The 23,021-nt window shown below is 36.7% G+C and overlaps 8 protein-coding genes across 8 annotated transcripts; 5 read left to right on the top strand and 3 right to left on the bottom strand.

The window, feature by feature from the left end:
- Window positions 1–611: 611 nt before the first annotated feature.
- On the top strand, window positions 612–1,744 carry GCK72_025127 (uncharacterized protein; the record flags this gene model as incomplete). The annotated part of the gene is made up of 3 exons (XM_053736208.1): window positions 612–1,061; window positions 1,111–1,196; window positions 1,642–1,744. 3 exons carry the CDS (start codon window positions 612–614, stop codon window positions 1,742–1,744), a joined length of 639 nt encoding a protein of 212 aa, XP_053579774.1.
- On the bottom strand, window positions 1,622–1,968 carry GCK72_025126 (uncharacterized protein; the record flags this gene model as incomplete). Its single annotated transcript, XM_053736207.1, has 2 exons — window positions 1,622–1,871; window positions 1,916–1,968. 2 exons carry the CDS (start codon window positions 1,966–1,968, stop codon window positions 1,622–1,624), a joined length of 303 nt encoding a protein of 100 aa, XP_053579773.1.
- A 515-nt stretch (window positions 1,969–2,483) lies between these two features.
- Window positions 2,484–3,583, top strand: GCK72_025125 (uncharacterized protein; the record flags this gene model as incomplete). Its single annotated transcript, XM_003098435.2, has 4 exons — window positions 2,484–2,636; window positions 2,683–2,877; window positions 2,923–3,304; window positions 3,354–3,583. 4 exons carry the CDS (start codon window positions 2,484–2,486, stop codon window positions 3,581–3,583), a joined length of 960 nt encoding a protein of 319 aa, XP_003098483.2.
- A 620-nt stretch (window positions 3,584–4,203) lies between these two features.
- Window positions 4,204–5,890, top strand: GCK72_025124 (uncharacterized protein; the record flags this gene model as incomplete). Its single annotated transcript, XM_003098447.2, has 6 exons — window positions 4,204–4,343; window positions 4,391–4,601; window positions 4,644–4,755; window positions 5,138–5,319; window positions 5,372–5,566; window positions 5,615–5,890. 6 exons carry the CDS (start codon window positions 4,204–4,206, stop codon window positions 5,888–5,890), a joined length of 1,116 nt encoding a protein of 371 aa, XP_003098495.2.
- Window positions 5,891–6,563: 673 nt separating this feature from the next.
- On the top strand, window positions 6,564–7,337 carry GCK72_025123 (uncharacterized protein; the record flags this gene model as incomplete). The annotated part of the gene is made up of 3 exons (XM_003098449.2): window positions 6,564–6,728; window positions 6,776–6,979; window positions 7,029–7,337. The coding sequence occupies 3 exons, from the start codon at window positions 6,564–6,566 to the stop codon at window positions 7,335–7,337; spliced, it is 678 nt and encodes a 225-aa protein (XP_003098497.2).
- Window positions 7,338–7,601: 264 nt separating this feature from the next.
- On the bottom strand, window positions 7,602–8,787 carry GCK72_025122 (uncharacterized protein; the record flags this gene model as incomplete). The annotated part of the gene is made up of 5 exons (XM_003098456.2): window positions 7,602–7,842; window positions 7,888–8,086; window positions 8,139–8,332; window positions 8,379–8,577; window positions 8,628–8,787. 5 exons carry the CDS (start codon window positions 8,785–8,787, stop codon window positions 7,602–7,604), a joined length of 993 nt encoding a protein of 330 aa, XP_003098504.2.
- Window positions 8,788–12,098: 3,311 nt separating this feature from the next.
- GCK72_025121 (uncharacterized protein) lies at window positions 12,099–13,458 on the top strand (the record flags this gene model as incomplete). Its single annotated transcript, XM_003098427.1, has 6 exons — window positions 12,099–12,146; window positions 12,537–12,743; window positions 12,793–13,008; window positions 13,057–13,164; window positions 13,212–13,295; window positions 13,345–13,458. The coding sequence occupies 6 exons, from the start codon at window positions 12,099–12,101 to the stop codon at window positions 13,456–13,458; spliced, it is 777 nt and encodes a 258-aa protein (XP_003098475.1).
- Window positions 13,459–13,804: 346 nt separating this feature from the next.
- GCK72_025120 (uncharacterized protein) lies at window positions 13,805–22,829 on the bottom strand (the record flags this gene model as incomplete). The annotated part of the gene is made up of 27 exons (XM_053736206.1): window positions 13,805–13,894; window positions 13,939–14,069; window positions 14,113–14,197; window positions 14,263–14,573; window positions 14,622–14,707; window positions 14,951–15,079; window positions 15,341–15,493; window positions 15,542–15,765; window positions 15,821–16,183; window positions 16,471–16,608; window positions 16,657–16,991; window positions 17,043–17,168; window positions 17,217–17,382; window positions 17,437–17,949; window positions 17,996–18,283; window positions 18,327–18,460; window positions 18,518–18,723; window positions 18,768–18,872; window positions 19,331–19,413; window positions 19,482–19,637; window positions 19,707–20,258; window positions 20,310–20,474; window positions 20,567–20,632; window positions 20,867–21,030; window positions 21,155–21,325; window positions 22,593–22,698; window positions 22,755–22,829. The coding sequence occupies 27 exons, from the start codon at window positions 22,827–22,829 to the stop codon at window positions 13,805–13,807; spliced, it is 5,121 nt and encodes a 1,706-aa protein (XP_053579772.1).
- Between the last annotated feature and the right edge of the window lie 192 nt (window positions 22,830–23,021).

The raw sequence follows: 23,021 nt of genomic DNA, 5'->3' as shown, positions 1-23,021 counted from the left end.
AGGCAGCCACCAAAGAAAAGTAAACAAAATTTGGTTTCTATCTTCTATCTGTCCTCGACTTTTGTTGAAAACTTTGAATACGACCAGAAGCTGTTTGAATTTCACCACCACGCTGTATACTTCCACTCTTCCAAGAACAATTTGCATATTCCATTATCTTTTAACACATTTCTTAGTTTCAGTACTCCACCCAACAAGACAAGACCATTATCACTTTTTCAACACTTCCCTCCACGTAGATTTTTATTACCTTCATTCAAACACAATCGCTCTCCAGTACATTTGTTTACTCAACTGACCTATATTGAATATCAATTACATATTGCCACTGAGGTCTTATCAATTCGCTTTAAAAAGGAAAAAAACTGCCTAGCTGTTTCTTTTTTTGTAAATTTATTCCTATTTGTTCCCACTTACTTTTATTAGTCTTCCATAGTACCAATAGGAAATGTAAAAAGATTTCCGTTATGATTGCTATCAGAAATGCCCATTTTTCGCTTCCTTTATTTTATGAGTTGCCGTGCCTATTAGACGTTTAGTCGTGAACATTTTTTATCAAACTGCTTCCCCTATCGCGTTTTCCTCCAAAACTTCCACAAATTTTCTCTAGAATGTCTAACAACTTGGAAGTGCGGCTTCACCCAAATGGACACCCGTTCATCTACATTCCACAACTTCCTCCAGGACAACAATCCATTCCCCCAATGCCACCTGTTCCACAGCTACCACAAGCGTCCCCTCTTACTCAACTCGCACCAATTCCACAACAACAAGTCCCCTTGCCACCAAACCCGTTCGACCAAATTCTCAACTCAACACTCTTCCCATTTCCACCACCTCTTCCAGTTGGCATGGGAACTGCTAGTTCAGTCATGGATGTTCTCAACGGACAATTCCCGTTCTTCCCACCACTTTTCAACCCGTTCCTTCAAATTAGTCCCCCTTTTTTGACTTTCCCGACATGCCCGCCAACACCTGTTCCACTAATGTCACTCCGTATTCCAACGCCACCAAAGTTACGTGCACATCCATATCTCAAGCCAAAAGAACGAGAAGACACGGTGAGTGAAGTGACTATTTTTATGATTTTGTAGTCAAACTGTCTTGCAGAACATTAGAAGACCAAGACAAAGAAATAACAGCCATCGCGCAAACTATAGAACCGACAAAACCAATGTGCAAGTCGTCGAAGGGAGGTGGGTTCTTTTTATATACTTCAAAAATAGGAAAAAGTGAAATGAAGAAAAGAACAGAACGGAAAAATAAAATTATAGAGGAGGAAAGTATAATTATAAGTTAGAAGATAAAAATTTCGCATTCCTTTCAGAACTGCGAATCCTTTCTACTCACCACCAAGACAATATTCACGACAAGAAATAGACAGATCTCAGAAGCAAAACTACCCTGTCTCGAATAATAACTAAGCATATATATATATATATATATATATATATATATATATATCATTTTATTAATTATATCTATTAATTATATGATCTGAATTGGGAATCTCTGGAAACTGCATTTTTTTTCACTTTTCATTGTTTGGTGGCTAATGAATTTATTTTGGAAAATGAAAACCGAAAATAAAAATCAGCACATCTACTAATACTTAAAACTATTAAGGGATAGAATTTTCAGTCTTTCGTGGTTTTTTGAAGAAACGTTCTACTCTTTCCGCGATTGGTGTAAGCCATACGTCAGCACAACTACTCATCATGATGAGAAATACAAAGATGCATAGGGCCGCAATTACCACAGAATTGGAAGTAATCATATTGACCATAGACCAAGTCTGACTGATATGTTCGCTAGTTTCTCCTTTCGGTACCATAACAATGAAGTTTGGTTGGAGGAATTTTGTGAGATTCCTAGAAATAACTTATTCCTTTATAATTTTAGTATTGCAACTTACTCATAATAGGATATGCTTGAATTCATCGAGTTTTCAGCAGAATTATCGTCCATGTTATTATTGTCTCAACAATGTGTGGGGGGTTCGATCAGAAAAATAGAAACACCACGGAGAAGAAACTTGAGAGAGGTGACAAAAAAGACTGACTCATGTGAAAGCATTTGAAAGCATTTCATATTTTTTTATTAAATTGGGAAATAAAAGAAAAATAAATCAATCAAAGAAAGTACATGAGCTGCTGACATTCGAAATAAATGAAATTCTTCAAACTTCATCCCGACGTTGATATAGCCATATGAGTGATAACACCATAAATGTGACAAACGCGATTACGCAGTACAGCTCTAGAGATTCCATTGAATGCATTTGAAACGAATATGCCAAGAATGAAAAATTTGTGGGAGGAGAGTATTCTTGTCAGACAATATGATATGATGTCAGGCTATGTGCCAAGAGAAGGGGATTCTATCAACATTATTCAATCTTTCTTGTTTGAAATACGGATGTTTTGTGTTCGATTTATCATAAAAGACAAGGATATGATTGGATGAAGCCACACACCGGAAACATGAAGGTTGGATTTGTTTTACTGGTCTTACTTCCCTACATTGCTACATACCGCATCAAAGGTGGTGTTACTGAATCACTTGAACTCGATTCAAGAGAGAAACTGTGCAAGAATTCACTCCGTGATTTTGAAGTCTGCCTTGAACCCTTTTTCGTGAGTCATATACATCGATGTTCTATTAATTTATAATTTTTTTCAGGATACACATGAGGCATTTACCCGAGACTACTGGAAAGATTACAGCAAAAAAGAGATCTTCCTGAAAGAACTGAACAACGCCAAGTGTTTGAACAGCTGGAGGTGTTCTGCCGAAATTTTTGAAACGGAAGTTCGATCCAAGCTCAAGGACATGTTGCGAGATATTTATGAAGAAGCAGACATATGTATATTTGAAGTGAGTGAATCAAGAACCTACTTATTTCTTTACTTTAACTTTTAGGGAATTATGTCCGGAGATGATGTCACATCCTGTCTTTCTAATGTGGATGAAGACACAGATGAGAATAGTAACAGTGAGGAATCTACGTCAACTGATGTTCCATCTACCACAACACAATCGTCCACAGTAGCAGAGAACACTGAATCGACAACAGAAATTCCTGAGGTGTCTTCCACAACTGTTGAAGATACATCGACCACTGAAACAACAAATACCGTTGCTGATTCAACAACTGTAAATGATGAATCATCCACTCTTTTCGAATCAGAATCCACAACTGATTCAACATCAACCACAGAGGATTATGAAACTGATTGGATCAAATCTTCTGAGGAAACAACAACAGAAGCATACTGGGATAAGCGTATTAAAATTTTGGATGGTGAGAAGCTTTTGATATTACTTTTCAATCACATAGTCAAATATTTCAGAAGCATCCGAACCACAAGATGAGGAAAAAAGGGAGGAGATCTTAGGGAAAGAAATAGAGATCCTAGACAAAGAAATAAGAATACTGGGTCAAAAAGTTGGAGATCATTCCGATGAATCAGCCGATTCTTTTGAAGAAATCTATATCCCAAGAAACAGCTCCGGAGGAAAAATGATTTATTTGACAACAACAATGGTCTTCGCAGTCATTTTCCTGTTTTTGTTTTTTTAAGTTTTGATAATTTGAAGTTTATCGAATAAATGTCAACCTGGAGACACTGGGGTTTATCTAATGAAAACTGTTCACAGAAATAAAAAAACAAGGCAAATTTTCAGACCAGCAAACGAACAGTACAGTGCAATAAAGTATACAATGTTGGTGTTTTTTAGTAGAAATGGTAGCACAATGATTTTTCATAAATGATACATTCCGATGTCTTGTATTTGACTATTTTTTGTGAAGGCACATCCTAACAGGCAGTCGACGTAAATAGTTCAAAAATCGCACTGTTTTGGATTAAAATCAAATGATTTGACGAAAAAACCACTTTTCCGATATAACATGCTAAGGAGTGGCCGACCTACAAAGTTGTAGCTACAAAAATGGAGCTCTATTTTTGATATCTATAATTTATAAAAAATTAATTTGTGTGAAAATCAATGTTACTCTAAATGTTGACATTTTCAACTGAATAGACCAAAATAGTTTATCATATTGCACGGCATTGTAGTTCCTTTTTTTCGAGAATGATTGTTTTATATTTTGATTGAATTTTCCTTTAAGGTTTGTTTATTCTAAGAAAACTCTGAATATAAGGCATCGACACGTAGCCTTTGACGTTTTGCGACATTATGCATTTTGCCGTTATTGCTTTATTCCCGAGCCTTTCATTCATTTTCCCAGCAAATGTCAGTCATCTTGCAAGCGTCATGTACAAATCTGGATACACTCCATCTGCTAAATATGACAGAGAAATTTCGATTTCCACAGAGTGTGTTGACGAGATTATGGTAAGTATACAGTATGCCATGTTTCAAGAAAATTATATCAGCTTCGTCACAACATCTCGAATACGTCTATATATGACTTATCCAATGAGAAACTTGACAAGTATCACTACGAAATTGCCACTACACAATGTTTAAAACATTCCGATTGTACTGAAGTTGAATATATTCGAGACTTTTATTATGATGCAACGTACATTGTTTCTGACGTATACAAACGGGCCTATGGTTGTCTGGAGGAGGTTCGTTACTAAATGTAGAATACTGTATCTTTAGTTTTTCAGGAAGCGAGTAATATTCTTGCTAACTTTAACAAGTGTCTGAAGGATCATCCGCAAGCGATTGACAGAGAGTTTTTGGAGAAATGCAGCAGACCAGTCATCGAAACCTTCAAATGTGACTCAGAGCAAATGAAAGCTATCAATAAATTTTTCAATGAAACCATCAAGTTGTCAGAAGATTACTCCATTCCTAATTATTTTTCGACTAATGTTGCCAATCAAGGAGATATCATTCAATTTTTCTTGTCGTTAAGTATTTTACTTGTTCTTTATATTTAATTAATTGTCATCTTCTAAGCTTTTAAGGAATACATTTGTCATCAGTATTAGTTTTGATTGATTTCATTCAATTTAAAATATATTAAAAACGGTCAGAGTACCGTAACCCATGTCTATTATTTGTTTCACATTTGGGAAATCATCACAGTAAGCCTTCGTCATTTTGTTTTCAAAAAATAAAACAGAAAGCATAAAAAGGATGATCGTAACGTTTCCAGTCACACCCGGCATGATTCAGCTTCACCTCACAATAGTCGCTCTGTTCCCAAATCTTGGAATACTGTTTCCACCTAATGTCAATCTTATCAATAATCTAATCATAGAGTCCGGACATAACAACTTTTCCGTTGAATGTGGAGAAAACATTACTCTCGCAAATACCTGTATCGAGAATTTCAACGTACGTTTTCGGGCCGAAATCTTTTTCACAAAATAATATATGATTTTTTCAGGCAAAATGGAATTTCACAGACTTTGACAGCTTTACTCAATCTTCGGTAAAAGAAGTTGACGAATATCTTGGTGAACTTGCAGAATCAGACTGTTTGGCGTACTCCGATTGCCAGAATTTCAACTTTGCAAGACAGCTCATTGTAAACTCCATAAGAATTTTCAATGATTTGAAGGGTATTGAATGTCTGCAAAATGTGAGTGCAATACAAAAAAAACATTAGAACCAAGATTTTTATTTCCAGAATGGAACCGACCTTGAGAAATCCACTCATAACTGTTTGAAACGTTATACATTTGATTTGAGCAGCAGTGACATCCTGGAGAATTGCACAAATTTCGCAATTGAAACATCGGGTTGTGATGACTCAGAAAAGGAGACTTTTCAAAGAGCACGGGATGAAAGCAAAAGAATATCTGCAGAATACAGACTTCCTTCTGTTTTTTCGTCTGGTGTAACAAATTACATAAGCTTGATGAGTTGTATTATGTTTCTCATGTTTCATATGGTTATGTTCTGATGAAAAAGCACTGAAGTGACTCTTTGATGTGACTTTTTACTATATATCCCTTAAAATGTTGCTTATGCTTTTTTAAATTTTAATGAATAAATACTTGTTCCCATTAAACATTTGTTTTTTTAATATCACCTTCAAAGTCAAGAAAGATCTGATTATTTATACACTACACTAAAACTTTTAATAGAGGCGCACCCGCTAGCAAAACGTTGGAGTCCTATCTCGGCTGCCTTTAAATATACGGAAAAATTTTTTGCTGAAGAAATATTCTATGAATATTAGGCAATATTTTGCCAGTTGGCAGCTTTTTGTTATTTTTTATAAGAACCGAGATACCGCTGCGATCAGGCACAGCTTGGAGCGCCTCCATTACATGTTTTACGGTATGCGGAATGCGCAGGTTTCACCAAAACCAGTGATTCAATTAAATCCATTTAATATTGTAGCTCCTGTATACAGTATAAATCATCTACAACACTTCCACGGCTGAGTCTAAAAATAAACTGTAACTGATGCTTAACCGCTTCAAAACTGCTCACCAACCACAGTAGGCTCTATCAACAGCCCGTCATGTTTTGAAAAGATTTGTCACTTCTGTATGAATGTTGTGTAACTATCCAACATAAAAGATGGGACATTTTTTCGTTTTATTTTCAACCATAGAAGCAGATAGAAAATGATCAAATCGAATTCGCTACTGTTGTTTCTTTATTATGTTTTTCTTACCGTCACCGCCGATCATCTAGATGACGGATTTATGAAGTTTAATGTTTCAAAAGAATCTTCTGAAACTTGCAATGAAGAATTCGAAGGGATTAAAACATGTTTGACAAATGTTGCAGTGAGTTCCCATCAACTGACTACATGTGATTATAAAGTAGTTTTTAGGTAAAATATAACAATGGCTCAGAAGATACAACCATATTAATGGATAAACAAATCATGTTGTCACTTATGGAAGATTTTGAAAATGCATCTTGCTTTAATTCATGTTCAAACTGCACGAATGTGAAACTTGGAAAACATATTTACGATGCACTTTACTTCATTGGAGAGAAAATTTACCGTCATGGATTTGAATGCATCCGTAAAGTAAGTCAAATGAAGTTTTCGAACTTCTCACTCATTATTTGAGTTTCAGGAGTATCAAAAACTTGTGGTGACAGGCAAACACTGTATAAATATGATTCTGGTCAGTGGTGAAGTCAAGGATCGATCTTTCAATGCTTTTCTACCCGCACTGAAGAAAGTTGGCGAATGTGTGGTTTCCCGATTGAATTGCTCGTTTATCGAGAAAAGTGCTCTGGTGGCTGCAACTTATAGAACTGTTGATCTGGTAGATGGTTTCATTCATCCTGAGAAAATGCTCGACAATATCGGAGTCGCCCGATTTGATATAAGTATGGAGGAAGTGTCATCAATTTTATCGTTTTTCACGTCGTTCTTCTGATTTTAAAACGGGAGTTTCTTTGTTCATAATAAATAATAAAAGGTCGAATAAATGAAAAATAATTGTTTTTGCAATAAACAATGCAATATATCCATAGGCAGTCATGAAAAACAATTCATATAAGAAATCCGAACTTTGAGAAGTAGTGTTTGAGAATACAGTGACGATCAATTTCAGGGAAACACAGAAGGCGCTATGACATAACAAATATGAAAAATGAGAAAAATTTTAAAGTTCAAATTGAGGTTTTTATCATTGAAAGTCTCAATTAGTGAAATAAGAAACAATAAATATGACTAGTGGAACTAATCGAATACCTACTGTATTGCTCATTTTTGTTTTTGGCACTGCTTTCCTAGTAGAGTCGTGTTTTGGCACACCACGAGCCAATATCATTGAAGTGTAGTCGTTTGCTGGATGATGAAGCAAATTCACCTTGTTTCTGGTCATAGAGAATGTAACAGTGCCGTATCCTGGATGGACGGAGGTCATTGCCAATTTGACACTGAAATATAATTGAAAATTGAAAATAAAAGTCTTCATGACTCACGTGTCTTGGCGGTTTTCAGGGCACTCGGTAAGTTTTACCATTCGAATCAGTTTGATCTCTTCCCATGTCAAGACATGTTTCTTTGGGTTCCCATCTCCAGTTAGTTTCAAAAACTCCAAATTACATTTTCTTAGTGTCATGATGTAATCGGTGGAGTACTCAATATCAAATTCGAGACGAAGGGAAGGATTTAAGAATACTGAAATGTATTTAATTTGGTATTTGAAATTCTATTCTTCCTTTAGAGTCACCTGCTTCGATAAGAACTCCCATTTCAGCATTGGCAATTGCTGGCACTTCTTCCGCTAATGTCTCAAAAGGAATAGCTTCTGTTGCTGAATTACTTTTTTCATAATTAGCTTTAAGGTCATCGGGATTGATTTCGAGTAGAGAAAACGTGATAGTTCCATTGCAGGGTCCTTTACAGTCAAATGTGAAATTAGCACTGAATTATTATAATTGACTTCAGGGTATTCTTAATAAAAACTTACGCATATTCATTGATGACATCACAAGTTTTGTCAATTCCAGTCAGCATTGTCTCAACCCATTCTTTTCCAAGTATAAATGTTGCATTATCAGTATCTTCCGTTGTTTCAAAAATTCTCATGCCGCATTTATCCATCGCCATGAACACTTCTTCCGAAGAATTCAAAGTGATTTTCATCGCCATATTTCTGTCATAGAGCACTGGAATATCATCATAAATTCAAAATAAAGCGATAAGACAAAAATCTTACCGGTATGACAATGAAACTCCATAAATACCTGTTCGGTAGTCTGCCCACCATTTTCGGTACCGAACGGAACAGTGAGCGTGTGGTAAGGCTCTTCTTGGTAGGCGCAATTTACAATTTGAATAGATGACAACACAAGAAACGAGAGGGAAATGATACTCATGATCTGGAATATTTGAATTAGGAATATGAGCAGGTGTTAGAAAACATTCAGAACAAGCAGCAATTTGAGAATTTATTAGAAACAATAAATGAGGAAGAAAAGTTACGAAACTACTACCATGTTGTGTTTTTTGTAAATTTGAGATTTCTAAATAAAAGCCAAATGTTCTCTTCGAACGTTTGCGTTCTTTCCTAAACAATTTATTCAAAAGGACACTTGGCTAACCGATTTTCGTCACTCGATTGCTAAACCATTAGAATGGTGGTCAAACAAACTGCGGTTATAAATAATGTATTGAAAAATATATACACATGTTCACCATTCCTTTTTTCTCTTATGAAGAAGTTAGATTGGACTTCCTATGCCAGAAGATAATGGGAAAAGTAGGGATTACTCAAGTAACCAGAGACTTGGAATCAAGAAAAATGGATCTTTTGAAAATTGGAGTGCAGTATTGCACATTCGTTCTCATTCCCTCCCCCTATCCATTTTTCCATTTCCTAAATTCATTTTGTTGAGATGAGGTTTATGACCCTAAGCGGGTTGGCGGGAGAAAAAAAGAAGTAACGAGATGAAATGAAATGAAGAAAATGGGATGAAGAAAAAGAAGAGTGCAAAAAAAAAGATAGGGGGTAATGTTTGGAACGTAGAGGCGCGGTGGAAGAAAGGAAGAGAGAACATGACAAATTTTCTTTCTTTTCGACGATTGTAATCTCAAAGAGAGTTGGTGTTTCTACCGTAATGAATGAAAAAAGAAAGAAAAATAAAGAGAAGAAAGATCACTACACTTCATTAACGAGTCATGTGGTATGCAATTATAAAATTCAATTTATATTGGTAATGTGCTAAAAACGAAACTACCATGGAATTATAGAAAATTGAGAAGTAAAATTCGACCTGTATCATTTGAAGTTCGTAATTTCCAAAAAATATGAGAAGATTGGTATTGGCACTAATTGCAAACGGTGATATGGTTTTTTGCAACAAAAAAATTATTTTTACAACAATAAATATGTGCACTAAAATAAACGGAATAAAATAATAAAAACTCGGATAATGATGTATTAAATGTTGAGTGGCTACAATTATATGTATGACTCCACTTTATAATATCAACCAATAAAATATGAACGATCGAAAAAAATTTAACAACTATTTGAGATCAAAACCAACTTTCGTAGGAATCAAATATATTTCAACAGGTAAATTGGCACAAAATGTGAACTCACAACTCATCGCTCTCGAGTCGGTTCCAAATTGAAGGGACAACTGCTCTCTTTTGCTCCCTTTCAATTGTTTCTCATTTTCCTCACTTCATCTTCTTATTGTTAGCAGCTCGAAAGGCTCAGCCGGAAAAGTGAATGAAAGAGTGCATGAGATAAGCAAAGGCGGTGTAAAACAACATTAGGATTTCTCTCATCTGAATGGGTAAGCTTGCCTTTTAGCTAGATTTGGTGTTGGTTAGCACTCTGAAAAATTAGGTGAACTGGAGATGGGATGAAGAAGCAGAAGCAGAAGCAGAAATTTCGATACTAACTGAAAAATCTTTTACAGGATGTACACATTTCAGTTTAAAAAAAAACTTTGAAAACCTCAAAGTTCGTCAAATGTTTCAACATCGCTGTCACTCATAAATCAAACCTTCAGCAAAATATGTCACTATGCCTGAAGGTCAAAAATATATTAAAGAAGATTAACAAATTGAATCTCCAGAAATGTTTAGATTTTTCAGCTGCAGTATCAAACTGTCATAATTTTATAAAATATGAAAAGCACGAAAATGAAGAATCAGAACTATCAATCGTTTAATTTAAAACACAAACGTAAACTGACAGATATTGCAGGAATTTCGTGGTGGGTGAAACTCAGATTTTTCATCATTTTTATATGGGGAACCAGCCAGACAGATGATTCTATCAATCTTCCAGAATGAAACTGTATGTAGACTGGTATTGAATTGTCGGCATAAGACAAAAAGATCAAACTACCGCTGAATCATACGTGACATGATGGAGTTTAGAATCTGATGAGGAAATTCTGAACATACATGTCGCCATCATAGATTGAACATTATTTTTGTAAAATATGGGCATTTGTGATTTATATTTCCCATCAGTTGGAGCTTCCAATACCCAAGTGTTCAATGATTGTTCTATTATTATCTGATCAAGTTCAAGAAACCAATTCAATATATTGTTGTAATATTGTGTCTGTCTGAATCCTTGAAACACAAAATCTGAAAACCTAATCTTGCAAGAATTTGAATTGTGTCACCATCTCATGATATCGTCTCATTGGTCAGATTCCAATCGTCAAAAACCAGAGGTCACACTCAAAGTGTAGACTCATTATCTCATCCGTATTGTCTCATGAATAACACCTTTTCTTCTCTCGACCATTGCACAGACAGGAATAGAAGGCCACCGATAAATTGTAGGCTGTCGAAGAGACGTTGATGGAAAAATGACTGGGAGGAACACACATGGCGGGCGATGGGAGAAGAAGTCACTGGGAAGAATGTGTAGGAGAGCGGGGGAGGGAGAAGAAGAGTTGAGACGTTCTCTCTGTGTGCATAGAGAGAGAGAGAGAGGGAAACCTTTTGGGCGGACTGCGTTGGCCCTCAGAGGTCTTAGATGCATATTGATTCATAATTCCACGTCATTATTATATTTGGATTGCGTATTTTTCGAAATACTTTTCCTCTCCCAGATCTCCCAGATTCTTCTCTTCTCTAGTTTGTTCAACCTAGGCTATTCATAAATTTTCCGTATTTATGAAAACTAGCATTAAACTTTTAGTTTATTTTTTTGTTAGAAAAATTACATCGCGCGCCTATTGCTGTAAAAAACAAAACCCAAAAAAAGAGAGACATCAAACTTGCAGATCATGTCGTGTGACATTTTTATAATTAAATTTCTCAACGTTTTGGCTTCTTTCCTCATGTTTTCCTTTTCCTAGTTCCACATTTTGTGTCTCCCTCTTCTCCCACTTCCCAATCCGTTGTATATTTACCAGTTAGAATGCGTCTTTTTTCAAAAAAAGAAGAGATGTGCATTATTGTCTCTATTTCTTCTTTTTCAAAACAATATACACTCACTCTCTCTTTTTAAAATTTTCGCCAATTCTCTCGTTGTCAGTCCTTCGTTCTTCCTCTATTTGTTCACTCTCGCGATAGAGAGGCGAGAATATGTATTACAAAACATTGACATTTTCTGCGCGATGATACTCTTCGTTCACTTTTTCTTTCCTTCTCTAAGTGTACTTCTTTGCGTGATTTTTATTTGTTCACTGTTCCGTTTACAGATACCACCATGACATCTACAAATCCACCAATTTCAGTCAACCTGAGAGTGGCCAAAGTGAGTTTTCTCTTTTATCCTATATTTATCAGGAGAAGTATTTGGTGAAGCGGCTTTCAAACAATCTACAAATTTGGGTATAGGTATTTTAGACTACGTGTAGTCCATTTCTTCCATTCCAAAAACGAGCACAGGTAAACCACCGGGAAACACTATAGGAACCGCGTGGCCGATTAAGAATTGCATGTAAAAAAAACTTAACCATATGAAACATTTGAGAACTCATAACTCGGTTCGCAAAGACATTTAGCAGGTTTTGATGACAGAAATGGGCTCCCCGCAGTCAAAAATGCCTATAACCAAGTATTTAGAACGTTTGAAATCGTGTCTCCAAAGACTTCCCTTGTAAGACTAAACTATTTGTGGCATCTTCAACTAGAAATATTTTAGCACCACGATGAGGCGGACGATTGGGAGGAACATCTCATATTAAGAGTCCCCGCCAATGTTGTAAACCGTATGGAGAAAGCGGTGAACGACGCGCCAGATGCCGAAGAACTCGGAATCAACATTCATGACGACAACCGAACGGTTCAAATACGGCTGGGAAATCAAATTCTTCCAGCCAAAATTCTGGATCTCCCGACTGTCAACGAGGTGGGTACCTACACAAAAATGATAATTGGTTCAATCTTTTGCATTTCAGGTTCACAAAACACTGGACAAAATGACTCTGTATAAGGTAACCAACATCTCTCAAATCATCATGTGTGATGAGGCAATGCCAATCTCAAAAAAAGAAAAGAAGCCATCACAAAAAGAGGGATCTGAAAACATGGAGCCAAAGATAGAGGAGCAACAAGAATCTGGAGAGGGAGCATCGACAGTTGTGGTGAAAACTGCGCGACAGTTAGCAAAGGAGGTATGGTTTTTTATCTTTGTTGGTTTTTGACCCATTAAATTTGTTTAGAAAGTCAAAGAGTTCCATTTCCCCCATGGGATTACGCCTCCAATGAAAAATGCGAAAAAGAGAAGATTTAGAAAGAAGAAGCAAAAGAAGACAATGGCTGTTGAAGAGGTATTCACATTTCATAATGATGGATTAACTATTTTTTTTGTTTTTAGATTGAAAGAGAGCTCAAACGTCTCCTCCGATCGGACCTGGAAGCCCAGTCAGTACGTTGGGAAATTGTAGCTGATGACGGAACGGTAATAATCAAAGCGTCGATAACTTTTTAAATAAAAATTTTTTTTTAAGAACCAAGACGATGACGATGACGTCGAGGTGTATGGAGGAGACGACGGCAGCGACTTGGAGGACAAAGACGACGACAAGGATATCTTTCTCAGCGACGACGAAGACACACTATGAAATTGTTTTTTGGTAGGCCTTAATATTCAAAAAAATTTGAAAAGTCCAATTTTGAAAATATTGAAACCAAGTTTTTTTAATAACTGAACATTTGTAACAAATTGAATACTTTATTGTATGAAACAATTAATTTTTGAAATTCAAAAGACTTAATAAAATCTTCCGAACACCATGAGCATTCTTTCTAATATCTTGAAATCATATCATAAATCCAAATGGCAACGTAGTGGACAAAAAAGTCGTTATAATTCAAATAACTGAGAGGATATCTATTGGGGAGAGAGATGTGAATATAAGACTGGTAACAAATGATATATGAAAAAACAAAGACAATATTAGATTAAGGTTACGACAAGATGTTGCTGGAATTTTTGCGAGCTTTCGATTCGGCTGACTTCTTTTTGGTCTTCTTTGGAGACGAAATTGGTTTCTCGGGCTGAAAATTACAATATCACAAGGAAAGCATTTAGAAATCCGTACCTTTTTGTAAACCTGAACTTCAATCTCGTCTTCTCTATCAGAGTCTCGAGACTGCCTGCTAGATCTTGACAAACTTCTGCGCACACGCTCCACGAGACGAGATCCCATGTTTTTGAATGGGTTTCGACCACCTGGAAATCGAATTTCTCTCTTGATTCATTGTTATTACTATACCTCTAGGTAATGTTGCATAATTACTGCTGACACCTTCTTCAACTTGACCTAAACTATGCATCAACGCTGTGTTAGCTGCTTCCTCCTGAAATAATGAAGTTAAAATACAATTTTTATCATCAAAACAGTCATCGTAATTAATCAACTCACAAATTTACTGGTTTTTCCATTCTGGGTGGTCTCCACTGATCTCGACTTCCGGATACCAAAGAATCCTCTTTTATCAGTTCTAGGCTCATCAATTGCTTCAAATGCCTTTGCCATCAGTTTGACAGACGGTTGACCACCACGAGCTAGTTCTTCTCGTCTTACACGATAAAGAATATTAGCTCCAGTGCTATTCGGCCGAGGCCCTCTTCCATCTTCAGTCACTTCGTCTTCACTATATTGGCTGCGGTTGTCAAATGAAGCAGCTCGACTCATGGAGTACTCTTCGTTGGACGTTTTTCTACCCGGTACATCTTGAATGTTTTACTTTTTGGATAAGTTTGTGTGTAGGTGACACTCACTAAGATTATTACTAGATGATGGTTCATAGAATAGACCTCGTCTTGACGGACGACCGTACTTATCAAATCCGCTTGAGCTCTCAGTGCTGGAAGTTGTCAATTAGTTCAAAGTGAGAATTTTTGATTCTCGAGGTACTAACATATCTCATTAAATACAGTAAGAAGTATAGTATTTTCTTGTTTTCGTATCTCTGTAGCATTTTTTTTGAATAAAGTTTGAAGAAAGTTCCCCACAAAAGTTAAATGATTAATCAGAAAAAAAAAACCCAACGAAAAATAAAAATTTGCACGGAAACAAACATAAAAGAAGAAACCCAAAGAAAAGTTACCTGAATGATCGCTTTGTGGTGTAACTGCTGACGATGTTCAATTTCTCCGGTTTACTATAATACGGTTCTGTCTCACTGATTGTGTGGGAAACAGAAGCGGTGGTAGTTGGAATAGGAAGGTTAGCGTGTCTGGAAATGATAGTGAAAAGAAAATGAGAAGCCATGCAAAAATGGGAGTTGGTTGTGTGTTTGGACTAACTAATAAACTGAAAATTTGTTTCTCAAGGAATTAGGTAAATCAAACGTGTTTTCAATAAATAGAAATATAAAAAAGAGAAAAAAAAGTGATAGAAAGAAGTTTGAACGTGACAAAATGACAAATAGAAGTAAGAAGTAGAATCTAACAGTTGTCTTGACTCATCACAGTCAAGAAATGTGTGTGGAACTTACCTATAGGCATGCCTCAATGGTGCACTATTAACAGATCGAATCGAGAATGAAGATTGACTGATATTATCATATGTTCCCTCTCCACATTCTGAGATTGACGGTGCATACCCATTTGAAGCCTTTTCACCGAGCACAGATCCTGCTCTCTCATCTCTGAAACTCTTTTGGTACTTGTTTCTCTCTAACACTACCGATACTTACGGATTCAAATTGTTGGCTGCTTCGTCGTCTCTCAAAACGGTTAGCTGGTTGATGATGTACCGTATTCCATCCGGTTCGTTTTCACGCGATGTCTTGCGAGTTGCCTCACTAACATATGCAAGTTGGTCAATGATACTGCTCAATCGGTACTTTCGAGTAAGCTTTTGCAGTTCGTTGAGATGAACAATTTGTTGAAGTCGTTCTCTCTCAGATTCAATCATTTCCTGAAACCAAGACATTTAAAACAAGTTTTAGGCACTAACCCTTTAAGACACATACCTTCACCACTTGCTGACTGTCCTTATTTTGCGACAGGTTCTTCTGTTCGATTTCCAGCACTCGTATCTGTTCACCTAGCACTCTGATAGTCTTCTGTGCCTCATTTTTCTGCCTATTCTTCTCCGCAGTAATTTCAGTAATCTTGTCGTTCAAACGATCCATCTCTTTCGAGTAGAACGTTTCACAATCTCGATATTGTTTTCGAATAGTTTCTACCGAGTCAGTATTGTCTATTTTCTCATTCCGACCTCTAGCTCTATCAATATTCCATAGTATTTGATCCGCTTTACGTGCTTCTTTTGTTAACCGTAAGTCAGTGTTCAAGCGTTCTAATTCTTCTTCTTTAGCCGTTAGTCGGTTTTGCTGAAAACAAGAATCATCGGATTACCAATAAGAGAAAAAATTGCAAATAAAAATGAGCATAGAGCCTGTTTCACACAACACTGCAAAAAATATCAAAATAAATATTAAAACACAAAAATCACCTGTGATACTACATGTAAAACTTGCGACCCGTGATACTGTGATAATTAGAACGATACATTCAAAGCTCATTGGTGTTAATTCAAACATGGTAAATGTGAGTTTTCTGTTAAAAAAAGAGGAATGTTAGTCGGGGAGTGTAGATCACACAAAAATAGATGACTTACAAGTTCCTTCACTTTCTCTGTCGATTCACTTGCAGTCTTTTCTTTCACTTTCAAATTATTCCTTTCATCCGCCACCTGTTTTTCATAATTGGCAAGAGCGTCTTTATTGGTATCTCGTTCACGGCGGGCAAGTACGAGCTGAAAAAAAAAGAAATGATTAAATAATAAACTGTGAGCTGATGGAACCTGTGAGTGTAGAGCCTTATTAGTGTCTTCCATAATTCTCATTCTGCTACTAAACTTCTGTTGCATGGCATCAATCTCTACTGTTCGCAACTTTTCACTTTTTCGTGTCTTGTGTTGGAATGCTTCCTTATCCTTATCCCAACTTGTTTGAACCTTGGAGAGTTGATCTTTCAGTTCTGCATTCTGAATGCGCACGTCTTCTAGAGAAGAGTTAGCATCAGCAGTTCTCTTTTCCAGTATTGAAACTTGTTTTTTGAGTTCCAACACTAACATTTTCTCACTGTCTTGGCGACGGAGTGGGGAGGACTCCCCGGCAAATGAGTTATTCGGAGTTGCTGAAAAAAAACAAGACAGTCAGGATTTGATGCAGTTTTATGGATTCTTACATGTCGACTCTTTCATTTCATGCTCATCTGGAAGTTGCTTCTTCAACATGACGATTTCCTTCTCGAGCTTTGATTTTTCACTCTTCCAAGATGCCTCGTTCTTCTTTTGGTCTTCTGTGAGTTTTTCTAGAATGTTAAAACTTTTATTAGTTCATTAGCTGCAGTTAGACTCACTAAGTTGCTCTTCAGCATCATCTTTCATTTTCTTCATAGCAGCTAGTTCATTCTTCGATCGATTTCTTTCACCATTCATTTTCTCCCGTTCAGTTTCAAAGATACTCTCCAATTTTTTGTATTTGATCTCAAACTCTTTCACAGTCTTTTTATCAGTTTCCATTTCCTGAATAATACAGATACATGGAATCTAATAAAATGTTGTTTCATCATTATATACCTGCATATCTTTCTTCAACAAGTCAGTCTCTGATTTGAGTCTCTTGTTTCTCTCCTCTTGTTCCTCCAAGGACCGAGTTTTCTCAATCAAAGTAGTGGATTTCGACTCCAGCAACTCAGAGAGCTCATCATTTTGCCTTTTCGCGTCTGCTATTCTGATACCAAGTGTCTTGATCTCCTTTTCAAATATCTGACGTTGTTTCTCAATCTCAATTGTCCAACGATCTTCTGTTTGAAGTACTTGATTTGTCAAATCTTTGTTTTTCTTTTTGTAAAATGAGATCTCATTTGTCTGCTCATCGATTGTTGCTTGTAGCTGGTCACATTTCGAGCATTTCGCTTCGAGAAGGTTCTCCTTGCTGGGAACACGTTTTACCGACAATCCAGAGTTTGGAGTAACGTTTTTCATGTTGTCAAGTTTCTGGTGGACGTGTTTCATTTCCTGCATAACATTGGCAAGTTCAGCAATGATGGCAGCGCCACTGTCTTTAGAAAGAGAGCGACGTCGTTCATCCTGGAAACCAAAAAGTGTCAATTTTATCAATTCTAGTGACAATTACCTTCTGAGCATGATCAATTTTTTCAAACTGCTTGCACAACCTTCCAGTTTGCGTTTCAACTGCAGCTAAGACCTCACAACACTGCTCTATCTCATCAATAGTTGGAACCTTTCCTTGTAGTTCACTGACTGCATCGGTTGCCAATTTCTCACTCAACTGTTTCTCGAGATCTTCGATTCTTCGCTTCAACTCATCCGAATATTGGATCTCCCCGTCTTTGACTTGTTTTTTGTGAAGTGTGTTACATCTCTCGTTCACCATTTGCAGCTGACCATTTAGCTGTTCAATCTGAAATTTGGAATTAGTACATTTGAAGTGGTTAAGAACAAACCTTGGTGGCAAGGGAGATAACTTTCTGATTATCGGATTTGAATACTGTAGTTTTCAACTCGTTTACTTGTGCTTCTAACGCTTTTCGTTTTTCTTGCTCTTTTCGCAACTCGGTCGTTGTCGTGCCAGATGGAACTAAATTTTATAAATTTTACAAATCAGTTATGATACTGTACTAGAATAGATACATACCAACAAAATTAGGCTTTGGTGTCGTTTTGCTCTCCAACTGTTTGACCTGAGTTGTGAGCTCAAGATTTTTACGTTCAAGCTCGCTGATTGTCCCGATCATTTTTGACATATCCTTTTCCATTTCGGGTGTTAATTTGAATTCGCCAGCTTTGGAATGGGCTAAGGTCACGCCGCCACGCTTGCAGTCTGTCTCCAATTCGACGATTCTAAAAATCACTAATATTGAAGAGTTCAATTATTCAAAACCAACTTCTTGTTCAAGTGATCGTTGGTCTTTTCCAATCTTTCGATTTTGGTATTCAAATGTTGCACTTGACTCTCGGCAAGCTCCAATTGCAAATGAGCATTTCCATCGCTGAAACCAATCCGTTAGTACCAGGAATTGCAGACACCACGCCCCAAAAACAATGAGCATCACACGGAACATAAGAAAAGATGGCTTCCAAAAACAGAAAATGATTGTCTAGACAAATCTCAGTGGACATGAAAATTATGAACCAAAAATAGGAGATCAGAGGTTGGAACCCTTTTAAAGAAACGCATACACACAGAAGCGGAAGCAAAATGTAAAAATAATGAAACACGCAAACAAACCAATTTCCAGAACATTATATAATGGTACTAACCCTCTGAAACATGTTATTATGTGAGCACTACATACATTTCTATATTTGAAATTTTTTGTGCGTGACGAGTATCTAATTGAAGGTTTAGTGGAAATAAATGTTTTCACATATTTCTATGTTTAGATCTGAACATAGATAACGAGACAGAGACTAGATACGCACTTGACAAGTACACGCAGTGACCAACCTAGCCGATCGAATCATTGGCGGACGCAACTTGTTTGATTTCGACAACTTTTTGAGCAGCTCCTCGTTCTCGTTTTCAATATCCTGGAAGAGCGGGATAAGTATTGAATATTTGAAAAAACTTTGAAATTTCCGATAATGAAAATGTGTACCTGTAAGCGAATCTGTGTCCTCTTCAAATCCTCTTCTGAGAATCTCATTTGCTCGCGTAGATCAATTTCTCTTTCAAGAGCATCTCGCAGCTCCTTAGACATCTCGTTCTCTGGAATATTTGGCACACTGGCAGCAATTTCAGCGGACAGGCGTTTCTGGAAGGAGGATAGTTGGTTAAAATTTTTTTTTTAATTAACAAAATATGTATGCTGTATACAACTCACCACCGCACTATCAGTTTTATTTCTAGCTTCTCTCCACTTATTCTGCGTCTGGATCTCCCGAACTTTCTCTTTCAAGTAGAACACCTCATCTTCCAGTTTGCACCGTTTTTCTTCTGTCTGCTCAAGCTCATTATGCAGTCTGACTGATACTTCTTTGGCGACCCGAATCTCATACTCCAACTCCTTCACTTTCGCACTATCTGACTTGATGGAAGCTGCTACTGCTTCAGGGCAACTGTTCATATACTCATCCAACTTCTTCTCAGAGTGCATCTTTTCCGCTTCCGCTTGGTCCCTACAACGTTCAGTTTTACGGAGCTTGAATTGAAGGACTCTGCAGTTTTTGGCATTTAGTTCAAGTTCTCTCTGAAGTTCTCGGAATTCTTCAATCTCTTCTTCACGATATTGGTCCTGCATCTCTTCAATTTCCTGCTGCAAATCCTTCACTTCTGCCTTCAGCTGCTCATTCTCTTCCATCAATTCGTCACATAGGCCTTCAGTCGTCCTGATTTTCTCACGCAGCTTTTCGTCTGATGTTGCGAACGTGGTCTCCTGAAAAGTTTTTTTTTGTTTTTTTTTGTTACAACAGAGTTACAAATATACCTGAAGTTCTCTGAGTTCACACTTCAGCACAGTGTTTTCATCTCGATAGTCCTGAATCTGATTTTCAGCCTGATTCAGTCTTTCCTCGAGCATGTTGATCAGAGATGACTCGCTTTGTTCAGCGTTTTGCAGACGTTGTCGCAGAGCCCACTGCGCTTTTTCCTCCTGACGAAACAATAATTGGATTTCTACTCATTCATCTTTTGAATAGCGTGCCGACACACATAAAAAGATGATAGAAAAAAGTGCTTACTAACCTTCAAACTGTGATTGATATCGCGCAGCTGAGAAATTTCTTCTTTTAGAGTCTGGATGTACTCTGTCTGAAAAAAAAACATTATTGAGTTTTTCAAGGAGGGATGAGTAGGAGGAAAAGATAAAAAAGTACATGTAAGAGTGCGAACAATAGCTTTTTTTGTTGTTTTTTTCAATGATTAGCTCACACTTTGTTCTTATTATTAACACAGACCAAACAAAAACAAAAAAATTGAAATTGTGTGTACAACTATGAGCGGCGTATAAAAACAAGAGCAATATTCGCAATATCCTGCACTTACCTCGTTTTCTGTTGGTGTAATGGCCCGTTCTTCTTCACAAATGCTACCACTGAACGCCGTCACCATGCTTTTAGTGTCGTTTACACTTTCGCATGATTTAGTTGATGACATTCCTTTTGATGTGGCGGATAGGTAGGAAGATACGGATAGCGCTTCTGTGTCATCTGGAATATTGAAAAAGTTAAGATTAGATACGGTAGTTTCAGTTGTTTTTCGGAAACCAAATCAATCTCAACCTGGAGTATATTAACCTTCAAAAAAGTCTCATATTGAATATATCCAACTTACAAATCTTTACAGTTTTCCCATTCCCATTCTCAATAGCACGGCATGATCTATCCGTCAGATTTCCGTTTGTAGACGTGACAGAAAAGTACGAGTGTATAGAATTATTGTCGTGGTCATCTGCTGGAGCACACGTGATTTGATTACCCATATCTACCTTTCTAGAATCAAAAACTGAAATGACCTTGCAAAGTATGCACAAAGGAAGACAATTTAAAGTGGAATGGAAAAGATGCGCTTGTCGAAAATCACAAAAACGAAACGATGGGAAACGAAAAGTGAGTGCGAGGATAAAAAAGAAGAAGTCGTGCTCTGCGCTGCTCAGAAGAGCTCTCCGTTTTGTGAGCACAGGAAATTGTGGTAAGTAGATTTGTATTTTAATACCCAGAGGAGTTTTCAGGCCGTACTCCTACGCTTTTAGGCCAAGGATTACACGAAAGGTTAGGAATTGTACGAAATTTCCACTAAGATGACATTTCTGAAATAACACGTGTGGAAGAGAAATATTGGAACGCGAGAACCGAAATATGAGGATCAACGTCATTTGAGCAGCGCAAAACGCAAAACAGAAAATTTGTAATTTACATCACATTCCCTGTCTGAAATATCACCGATTGTAGTTTTAGCGCGTAAAACAGAAATTAGAATGAAGTAATTCAGTGACAATTAGTCAGTGACGTCCAAAAAATGTGATGCATACGTCAACTAGAATGTACACTGAACTTTAAAAATTTCTTATAAAAAATCAGCTTCCTGAATTTTTTATTCTCTCTTCAGTCTGACGTTCACTCAGGACACGCAGGTTTATTTCGAAAAGTATGTTCGTGTATGCTAAACTTTGATAGGTGTTGTTTTGTTACTAAAGAAACTCAATTTCCGAGAATCATAAGAAATTTGGGTTCGAAAGACACGCTTGTAATAAATATAAAACAACATAGTTTCAAATTTTTCAAAATGAAATGATAGTTGTTAAAGTTTTTAATATAAATATCACATGTCAGACAGAATTCAAATTGGTGGTTGGTGATGTAAAAGAAACTACGATTTTAGACGAATTTGATTTATATATTTCTCTGAAACCAAAAAAATAACTGGAAGAAAGAGCACCTATGTCTACCGTGTGAAAACAGATGTATCATTTGATTTTATGTGAAGACAAGATTTTTGGAGCCAGAGTCACACCTTAGAAACGGCATATTCACCGAATTACGAATTTGTCATTTCAAATTTTTCAGGAACAAAAAAATATTTGTTGGGTTTAAAAAAAAAGGTGCCGAAGTGCAATCTAGTTTCAAAATCTTTTTGTCCTTGGATTTTGAGAAGATTCATATTGATCAGATAAGTGTCAAAGGGTAAATACTTGAAGTTGAGATTCTTGGTTCCAATTTTGATAAAAAAGTTTTATGCTCCGTTTTTCATACTGTCCTTCACCAAAACTAACCATCATCAGGTCCACCATTATCTAGATTACTGGCAGCTTTCCAACTTCTCCGTCGTTCTTTCTTCAGTGTAGACAAGGTAACAGTAGCTTCCTCGACATGTTTATCCTGAAAATAATAGTGAATGTTTGGTCGGTGAAGGTCGGATTTCAAGACAAAAGTACCTTTGGACGAAAGCATTTCTTACACCGCTCTCTGAGATAGTTCTGTGGTTCAAAACCGTTGCAAAGGTCACTCATTGAGCGAAATCTGAAATCATTTGTTATTCAGTGATTTGGAAAAGTTGATTAGGTTCTAGTAATCAGTTTATTTGTTTACCTTTGAAAAAGGAAAGAATAGAGCTATTCGGTTTGATGAAACCACAAAAAGATGGAAAGAAAAATTACCAGTTCGAGCTTCTCATGTTGATGAGAATAAGAACAGATCAAGAC

Source organism: Caenorhabditis remanei, chromosome X (genome assembly GCF_010183535.1).
Source record: "Caenorhabditis remanei strain PX506 chromosome X, whole genome shotgun sequence".
Classification (NCBI taxonomy): domain Eukaryota; kingdom Metazoa; phylum Nematoda; class Chromadorea; order Rhabditida; family Rhabditidae; genus Caenorhabditis; species Caenorhabditis remanei.
Note: the sequence above shows the minus strand (reverse complement) of the source record. Positions and strands in the feature narration are given on the sequence as shown.